Source organism: Heterocephalus glaber, unplaced genomic scaffold (assembly GCF_053883595.1).
Source record: "Heterocephalus glaber isolate CG9 unplaced genomic scaffold, H.glaber_assembly_v1.0 deba00000546, whole genome shotgun sequence".
Lineage (NCBI taxonomy): Eukaryota > Metazoa > Chordata > Mammalia > Rodentia > Bathyergidae > Heterocephalus > Heterocephalus glaber.
Window position 1 is genome coordinate 33,533,307 of NW_028258147.1, and position 10,204 is coordinate 33,543,510.

The window sequence follows — 10,204 nt, forward strand, 5'->3', positions numbered from 1 at the left end:
GGGGCCTAGGTTTAGCTCTTCCTTACTCCCTCCATCAGGCATCATTGCTCAGTAGTCATCCTTTACATCTCAACAGGTACTTCTTCTGTTTTTTGCTCATTGACAACCCTTGGGGCAAAGCAAAATGTTAGAGTGAAGTCTCTCACTATAGCACTAAGTTTGCTAAAACTGTACTAGAAGAATCCTGTCCAAGTAAAGTGATATACATACTGCAAATAAAACATTAACTTGTCTGTATGTGGCAGTTGGGGTCTTTTCCGATTGTTTTTGTTTTGTTCTGAGGTGTTAAGAGATCAAACCCAGGGCTCCACATACGCTAGGCAGGTGCTATACCACTGAGTTACACTCCCAGCCCTCCTCAAGTTTTAATGGGCCTGGGGTGTGCCATGAGAGGAATCCTGGTGGGTAAGAGTCCACAGACACCCAAAAGATGTCGCCTTTTCTGAGGCCAGCTTATGTGTTAGGGATATATATGAGTATTGTGAACATATTATTTAATGTCCCTCTAAGCAAATACTCTTACTATAGACAATACACAACAGTGAATAGAAGGATAACTATATGACCACAGTATTTATATTTACATGTTTTATAACAATCAGTTCTTTTTTCTTTATTACAGAAGTGCTTGACATTTAATCCAGCCAAGAGAATATCTGCCTACAGTGCCCTGTCTCACCCATACTTCCAAGACCTGGAGAGGTGCAAGGAGAACCTGGATTCCCACCTGCCATCCAGCCAGAATGCCTCAGAGCTGAACACAGCCTGAGGTCTCCGGGCTGCCTTGAGCTGATCATCTGGAGCCCACCATCGGCGGCGGCTGGGTCCCTGAGCAGGCCCTACAGAGCTGTTAAGCCTTGCTGGCTAGAGGCCTTCCAGCTGCCATCTTTGCATGGGCTCTGCTTCTCCAAGGAAACCGCCTCGTTTACTGTTTAGAAATCAATGCAAGAGTGATTGCAGCTTTATGTTCGTTCATTTGTTTGTTTGTCTGTTTGTTTCAAGAACCTGGAAAAATTCCAGAAGAAGAGAAGCTGCTGACCAATTGTGCTGCCATTTCATTTTTCTAACCTTGAATGCTGCCAGTGTGAAGTGGGTAATCCAGGCACAGCTGAGTTATGATGTGATCTCCCTGCAGCTGCCAGGCCTGATTTGGTACTTGTGAGTGTACGTTCGTGCATGCGTGTGTATGTGTGTGTGTGTATGTGTGAGTGTGCACACACATGTGTGTGACAGAGGGAGATTCTCTGATCTCTTAAAGTGTTACTTTTTGTAAATGACAAGAATAATTGAATTTTAAAGACCATGAATAACAGGCACTTGTTCACTAAGCGTGTTCTGTTCAAATTAGAAAGTTGAGCATACGTCCTCAGCATTTCTTTTCTGGACAAAAACAATAAATTTGCTAGCGATAAAAGATGAAGTTTTAGACACACAACAAAAGTGAAAAAATTCTCATATCTTTTAAGAGACCTCTTTTTTAAAGCATGCATTCTATGTACTCTTCAAAAAGCTGAATTTACTTGTGTTAAGTTTATTTGAACCTTCTCTATAGTACCATTCTTTATTGTTTCTTTTGGAAAATACCTATAAGCTTTTTATGATTTGCTATAGATATAGGGAGTAAGTAGGTTAAAAAAATAGAGATAGCTTTTACTTTCTGATTTGAAATGTCATTATTTCCTTTTTGGTTTTGTTGTTATTTTGTTTGTGTTAAGCATGTTTCAGAAACTGTTTCCTGTCTTGGTTTGGAGAGTTTTCTCTGGTTAAAGACAGGAATGCCATTTAAATTGCCTTTACTCTTACACTGTACTTTTCACCACACTGCCTTGTTTGCAACGTGCCTCTCTTATCTAGTTCCCAGCTCCTCTGATAAATACTGCTACCATTCTATAACAGCAGCTTGTTGGAGCTGTTCCACACACCACCTGCTCACTTTCTTCCAGTGAACCTTTCTCAGATACTGAGTTTCAGGTTATATTTTATGGGCTCACTTCTGCAGTCCTACCAGCAACCCATATGGCCCCTGTTAGCGCAGCCCTCCTAGCCTGCATTCCCTAACGCTCCCTAGGTAGCATATAGGATACTTCTTCTCTACCATTAGCACATAGATCACTATAAACTGTTACCTAGTGTTTTCCGTTTTTATAGACTATATTGTCAGTGTAGTATCTGGGGCGGGTGCGTGTTGTCTTTAACTCCTCTCTCTTAAAGATTACCTGTTTACTCTCTGAAGTGATCTTTTTCTGCTTTGAGATTGTTGCAAATGCCTTGCTGTCACACCTGCCCTCTACAGTGCCAGCCTGACCTCAGCACTGTAAACAGCTTTACTTTTTCTCTTACTGTCTTCTCTTCAGGCCTTTGTATCCCATACCACCTCTGCCTTACCCATGGTTTAGTGCTCAGCTGGCTCAAGGAATCAGAAGACATCTTTAGGATCGGAAAGTATCTTTAGGAAATGTAACTGCCTGTGCTTTCAGACTCAGGTTTTGAATGCATGCAGCAAATAGCTAGATTATGTTTAGAGAGGATTTTCAAAGAATGGTGATTGCTTCACTCAGCAGATGTTTCTCCTTGGTGGCTTGTGGGGTTGGGAATTTAAAAAAAAAAAAAAATACTCAGGATTGAACCCAGGGAATGCTGAGCTACATCCCCAGCTTTGTCCCCTCCTCTTTTTATTTTTATTGCATTTTTAGTCTCACTTAAGATTTCAAATTTTTGATGTTCCTGTCTCAGCCTCCCAGGTAGCTGAGATTGTAGGTGTATGCCTCCAAACCTGACAGGAACCATTCTTATAAGTACATACACTGCTTAATATTGTTCCAGTTCAGTAGCCTCAGGAACAAGAAGTCTTTAAAAGCAAGATAGAAAAGCCACAAGAAGCTGAGTGTGGTGATACACGCCTGTAATCCCAACACTGTGTGAGGCTGAGACAGGAGGATTTCAAGTTTGAGTCTATCCCAGGCAACTTAGTGACTTAGTGAGACCCTCCCTCAAAAATTAAAAATAAGTAAATGTTTTAAAAGCACTGGGAATGTAGCTCAATATGAAGGCCCTGGGTTCAAATCCCAGTACTGCAAGGGAAAGAAGAAGAAAAATAAAGGCAGAGCATAGAATATTTTATACTGCTTCATGTGGCAGCACGTCATGATGATGTGCTGTCAGCCCTGTAGATGCCTAAGTATAGTGAACCTGGAGCATTTGAGGTAAGGTATGCTCAAAATTTCACCTGGAAAATGAGTTCCACCTTTTCTTTGATCAAGGTTCAGAATACAAGGACACCCATGCTGGGGCCTAAAAATTGAATTTAAAAACTGACTGCACTGATTGATCGTGACCTTTTTGGCTAGTATTCATGTGTGGAAGTGAACATAACCTGGGTTTGTGCTTTTGTAAGTTTTTTTCTTAAGTTCCCTCAAGAAAAGTGCAGCTGTTCTAAACTGGAATTTTTCAGCATTTTTAGAATTGAGTTCAACTTTTATTTCTAGTATCTGCTTTGGACTTATTTCTAGTTTAGCGTTTGTAAAGAATTAAAGCACAAACATTCTGGCATTAGCTACTTGGCACAGTGCCCTCTGATGGACACAGAATGAAAGGGCACCTCAGCCTCGCTTGTCTTGCCCCAGTTCTTCCAGAGGTGAGCACTTAAACTCTCTCCATGTATGTCTTCAGCACCCAAGCTCATGACCTCTGAAGTCCAGATCTCACCAAGCAGCCTTACCATTAGGTTAGGGCACTTTGAAGCATACAGCAAAATACAAACTTTGTGAACACAGCCTATTCTGTGACATAAGCTTTCAGATATCTTTGCCGAAAGCTAGGTAGGGTTTAGCTGTAAAGGTCATACTGCTTTAGGGCTCTAGTAAAGCAACTTATTGCAAGCAGAGTATCAGAATTTGAAAATCTGAAAGCACATTTGAATCATACTAGTACTAGTACAAGAATGTGCCTGATAGCTTCTGTTTGGGGTTTGGTTCTGCTGGTCCAGGGATTGTGACAACTATCACTTAAGGTGGAGTTTTAGCAACCTTGATCTGAAAAGAAAAGGAAACCTGTTGGTTTAGTTTATCATAAGCTATTGGGTGGCAAAGGCTGATAATGACCTGAAAAACACAATTCCTGAGTGCTTAGGAACCCAGTGAGTCAGAGCCTCCTATTCCTCTGTCGGTCTTTGAAGAGTATGGGAGCTCAAGGACCAGAGACTGCTTGAAATAACACTTGAAGCCATTTCAGCCGCTGTAATTCTCATTTTCTCTCAGGAAGCACACTGTGAATGGTAGAATTCTCATTTAGCCCCAGGTGACTTACTAAAAATAGCTCGAAATTATTCACCTAAGAATACAATCCCATCATGTTAGCTTTAAGGAAAAGTGAAAATGTCAGAATGCATGGGATACTGATATTTTCACATGTTCCTTTGAATAGAAAAGTGTACACTTTGACTCCAGAATATGGTACTATCCATCTTGTGATAATCAACAATACCAAACATTTTGAACTCTAAATTATGTATGAGTATTTAAATTGATTTTTAAATAACTGTAGCTGCTTATCTTTAAAAAGGTGCCTGTTCAGTAATGGCAATTCTCATTCCATTTTGGAAATTAAATCATGTAAACCTCTACTATCATAGACATATTAAAATTCTTCTATCCAAAGAACTTCTTTTTTTTTAAGTAAAAACTTGACTATTTTTATGATAAGCACATGAGAGTGTCTCACGTTTTATTTTCAAGAAGCATGCTTTTGTTGCATACTTTGGTCTAAGAAAGAATAATATTAAAAGTTACTATGCCACCATAATTACTTAATTGTGCATATTGGTAGAATTCAAAAAATGCATGTTTAACATTCTAACATAAAAATAAAGATATTGCATGATTTCTAAATATTAAAAAATTATTTGTAAAACACAATGGCGAGAGGAAATTTTGGAGAAAGTTACAGTCAAGTAGTTTTAAAATTCCATACATTTTGAAAGATACATTCTTGATCATCAAATGTATTACAAGAATTAAGGTCACCTGGCCCGGGATTTAGCTCAGTGGTTCTGCCGCCTGCCTTGCAAGTGGAAGGTCCCGAGTTCAATCCCCGGTACCAAAAAAAAAAAAAAAAAAGAATTAAGGTCACCTGCCAACTATGGACTTGATACGTTCAAAAACCAATTTTATGGAGAAGCTATCCCAATCACAAATTATCTTTTCAAAGACTGAGCCAAATAAACTAAATCATTCATAATCCTTCCTCATTTTGTGGGAAGAAGCAGCCACTCAAAGCTATACTTGTTTTACATACCTAGGAGTATATTCACTGTAAAAGTAAATAAATTGTTGAAAGGTATCTGTGAAAGTCCTATGTCAGTAGGACTTTTGAGAAATTGTAGACGTTACCAAAAAGCCCGTTTCCTGTGCATTAAGTGCATACAGATACATAATTAGGAAGATAGTTACATGTTCCTTGTTCACAATGGAAAAACAACTTGAGGCCACCAAAGCCTGACAAGCAATGTAAGTACTGGAAAAATTAATAATGGAGTTTCTTCAAAGGTATGGGAAAGGCCTTTACATGTCTTACTGGCTTCCTTTTATAGCAATACAATTTCCAGCTCAATTTTGATACACAGCTATGCCTCAAGCATTTCTAACTTCTACTTCTTTAGAAAATAAGCCAAATCTATTCCTTTGGACTTTCTATTTTCTGACCTTATAAACAGCAGAATTGTAAAAACAGAAGGTATCTGATTTTTAATTTTTTTCAATTAATTCTTAGTATTCTCAAGGAGTTAGTTTAGATTAATGAATGGACATCATTTTTGTGTTTCCTTGACCCTGGTGCTCTGGCCTTCAAGAAGAAAACAGGAGCCACCTGAAAATAAAGGCTGTTATTTCAAGCATCTATTGAAATTCTATTACAGTGCTTTAAAGTTAACACAGTAAGACTGAAGATAGTTTTTCTTGCAAATGTCTGTTTTAAAATTCACTCTGTCCTAAGAGCTGGGCTTTTTTGTTTTATTCCAGTGTATCCCACAAGGTGGCACTTTAAGAGAAAAATTAAAGTCTGACCAAGGCTAGAGAGATACTTCTTAAAGACATCATTCTAAAAAATAAAAAATAAAGACATCATTCTAACTTCATTTTTCTGCACATCTTTTAACAGTTGCCTAGCACTTATTTAATAACTAATAGTCTTCGTAATGTTCTGAAACTTAAATACTTTGTTTCTTAGCTAAGTTCTGAACAATTGTTTACAAATAAAGTATGTTTTAGGGTGGCTTACACATCGATTTTGATCATTTGAATGAATAAAGCCAGGTCATTCGTTTACTCAAGAAACATTTTTTGAGGTTCCTAATTACCTCACTTTTCTAGTGTAGGCAGATTTACTAAAAAGCAACCCACATGTGCAAAGAGGACACTTTTTTAGGAGTATAAAATTCACAGCTCCCTGCTGCTTTCACATTTCCTACCATGGTGGCCTTTTGAGGAATTCAGTTTTAAAATCCTAATTTAAGCCGGGGATTTAGCTCAGTGGTTCCGCCACCTGCCTCACAAGTGCAAGGTCCCAAGTTCAATCCCTGGTACCAAAAAAAAAAAAAATCCTAATTTAAAAATCAAGTGAGCGAAATAAGTAGTGTATCAGTAATTAAGTGGACAAAACTTTCTAAAAGAATTGCTATACTGAAACGAGACCCAGAATACTAAAAGATCTGGTAATTTTTACATTTCCATAGTCAGAAATGTAAATTCTTAAGAAATTGAAAAGGTCTTGGGATGTGGCTCAGAGGTAGAGTGCTGGCCTAGCACGTGCAAGGCACTGGGTTCAATCTCCAGCACCACAAAAATTATTTTGTCTTAAGTATATGACAAAATACTTAGGTAGATAAGTCTACCTAAGTCTTTGATTTCTCCACTTTGCCAATTTTTTGGCAACTTCATGCAATGTATGTATTTTTTTAAGTTGACATTTCTGCTCAGAGACCCATTATCCCCTTCCTCAGTGATCTATGAAATTTGAGAGGCAGGAAATTAGTGTTTTTAAGTTTCTTTGGCACAGCACAAGGCAGTTTAATCCTGAGGGGCAGAACGATGGACTTGGTTTCTTCAGAGTGAATCACTTGGAACTGTCAAAGTTCTGACATCAAGCCTTGGAACTACTTCGCCCCCAGCTCCCACCGACCCCAGGACCTTACCTAGATGCCTTGGGGCGGAGCTCTCGCCACCCCGCCCCTTGGCCGGTGAGTGGCAGGGGCGTGGCTGCCCGAACCCGCGGGCGGGACACTGTCTAGGTCGGGTTCCCTGCTGCTGGCTCAGAGGTACCAGTTCTGCAGTCTTAGGGAGTAAACCGGCCCTAGAAACAAACGGGTGTCTTCTGTGCGTCAAGAAGTACAACACAAGCCTCCCAACACTCGGGTATAGAGAGATGCAGTAGACTGCTAAGTGCGAAGCGCTCTACCAGGCATCCCAAGTGCTAAGCTCAGCTTTGTTGTTTGTTTTTTAAGGAGGCGATGTATAATTACAGGATAGATTTTTTTTTTTTTATCCTACATGCATGATGGCAAAAGATGTACCTGGAAAAGTTTTGAAAATTTGTTCCTTTTCTACTTCAGTTGGCAGGAGCTATTTCTTTAGCTTCCAGTTCTTTTTATTTGCCAAGTAATTAAAGGTATAAAAGACAATTATGTCATGTAATGAGAGTTTTTTTTTGTGTAGAGGAACCTTTCATGTGATTGGTCACACAAATAATCAGGCCTTCTCTGTGTTAGGAATTTGAGTTGTCAAATGCGGGTTTTCTTAAAGTGCATATAGCTGCATGTTGACAGCCACGTCCTAGGTGGCACCAACCAGCAAACAAAGAGCCACATGGTTGTTTAATTTTGGACTCTGGTTTCTAGCCAAATTCTATTGATGTCTTTAGGTTAAAGTTCCATAGATACTCTGTACCCTTGAACATTCTAATCATAAGCTTTATGAAATGCAGTAACTTGTATTTATGTGGTCATCAGTAACTCAGAGTTTGACTTTGAAGGCTCTGAAAAATTAAAGTAGATTCCAGCAGCAATACATCTCTTGAACTCCCACATACATCGTGTATGTTTTCACTCTTGGTCCTCTGCAACAGTATACACACATGTATTATAGTTCCCTACTTACTTTTTATTCACTTGTTTCCCTGTGACTAGTAAGAATTGTATTAGTACATGGAATTGAGCAGCACTTAACAGGTGAATAATTTTTTCAAGTTTGACACTTGCATAAATTATTTTTATTATTCATGTATTTTATTTATTCCTGAATCACACTAGTCCTGTGAAAGTGCAACTGAAGGTTAAGATTTGCATTTAACATTCACTGTGGCCTTGATAGAGAAAGGAAATAAAACTTAGACTAAGTCACCAAATAACCTGCATGCATTTCTACATGATTAGTAGGTTTAAGTCTATGATGTAGTACTTTTGGTGTCTAGGTGTTTTATCATGTAAAGGAATTAAAGCAAAGGACTTTATATTTGTTGCTTTTGTCAAGTGTGTATTTAGTTTAGTGTGATATTACAGCAAAAGTAAAAGCTAAAGGTAGAAAAGCATTTTAGAGGCTGCTTTAATTTAGGAACTACACCAGCTGCCCAGAGAGTAGAGACAGGTGTATGGGCGGTGCCTCTTGTCTGGCCTTGTGAAGAAGTTTCCCCCACGCTCCAGTGCCATTGTGAGTAGGTGTTCTGTGCAGCAGTGGAACAAGTAATACTGTTGAGAGGGAAGCAATGCCGAAGTTGCTTTGTAGGAACATAACTGAGAGCTTATGTCTTGAGGCTTCCGGAGTGTGTCCAATTGAGAAGTCCAAGTTGGCATCCTTTGGGCAACTTTGCTGCATACAGAAGCAATCCAGCCTGTTAATAAAAAGCTAGGATTGCAATAATAGACAAAGAGGTTTTAATGACCAGCAAGTCCCAAAGCCTTAAAAGGGTATTGCATTTTTGGTATTTTTAGATTTGATCTGAAGGTTAAAGGGCAAGTGTTTGGTATAGAAGAGCAGTATGTGTTAAGAAAAGCACAATATCAGTTCCCACAGAGTGCAGATTGGAGCTAGAGAGTTTTAGAGGATTATCATTTCTGATGTGTAAAAGTATATTTTTGCTATAATAATGCATTAGTGCTTCCACATTCTCAGTTTTAAAACTTCTAGGTTTCGCCAAAGCTGTCACACACAGTAAGCTTTTTTTCTGACTTATAATAGAAAATGTTTTAAAAAATTTTTTTTAAATCTTAATCTGAACATTTGACTCCTTGGTTTCTTATTTGAAATCACAGAAATACAGAGATTGTACACATCAAACGCTAATCTAGGCTGTGTGAAGAACCAGGCCCAGATGACCAATATTCCCACATCCTTTACCCCACCCTACATCTCTTCCTCCTGCCCACCAAGGTGCCCCCTGCCACCACTTTCACTTGTCCATCCTCCTCTGCCGATTGTGGGCATCAGGGACATGATGAGAGACACCTTAGGTACCACGGTTTGGTTACACAGGCCTGACCGCCACCGCCACTTGGTCTTTGGATCCTGATGCCAGGCACAGTGTGTGCTGGTGATGTCAATCAGATATACCTTTAGCATCTTTGTATGCATCTTGATGTTTAAAACAAGTCATTGTACAGAGCATTCAGTTTTGGCTGTGGAACCAAGAGAGAAACTAACGAAGAATACAAACCACATTCCAAGCTGCTGTTTTCTATCCATCTACAGGCTGTACTTTTACTGTATTTCTTCATACTTGAAACTCATTCTGCTGTTTTAATATCAGGGTACAGACATCAGGGTGCATGTTCCCTCAAGGTGCATACTGACTCATTCTGTTTGCTCATGTTGCCACAGAATGCTCTGTTTTGGTGCTTTCGGTTCAGCAGGTCAAAGAAGCAATGTGGAAAATCCCTGCCTGGATCACAGTCTTACAAGAATGCTGGCAGATGGCTTGGTGTCAAATGTTGCTTCTGCTCTTTTCTCTGAAAACAAGATTAAGAGTTCCCACGCTGGCCAGTCAGGTCCATGCAAGTATCCTTCCTCACAGGATATACAAACCCTGTGCTCTACTCTCGGGTGGGTGTAGCACAACCTCTGAAGCAGGGACCTTCCTACCTATCCAGATTATTAGCCCTCAAAGAAAAATGACCTTGAGTACAGATAGCAACAGACAGGGAAGGGCCAGGTGGGTCATC

General features: G+C 39.4%; 1 protein-coding gene across 6 annotated transcripts in view; it reads left to right on the forward strand.

Moving 5' to 3' along the window:
• Cdk6 (cyclin dependent kinase 6) overlaps window positions 1-5,117 on the forward strand; it is a 229,811-nt gene extending 224,694 nt beyond the window's left edge. For all 6 annotated transcript variants that reach the window (XM_004862366.3, XM_021242666.2, XM_004862363.3 and 3 more), the window contains exon 8: window positions 623-5,117. In XM_004862366.3, the coding sequence (XP_004862423.1) occupies window positions 623-769 (147 nt within the window). In that variant the 3' untranslated portion in view covers window positions 770-5,117. The remainder of the gene's footprint in view (window positions 1-622) is intronic.
• The last annotated feature ends 5,087 nt before the right edge of the window (window positions 5,118-10,204 follow it).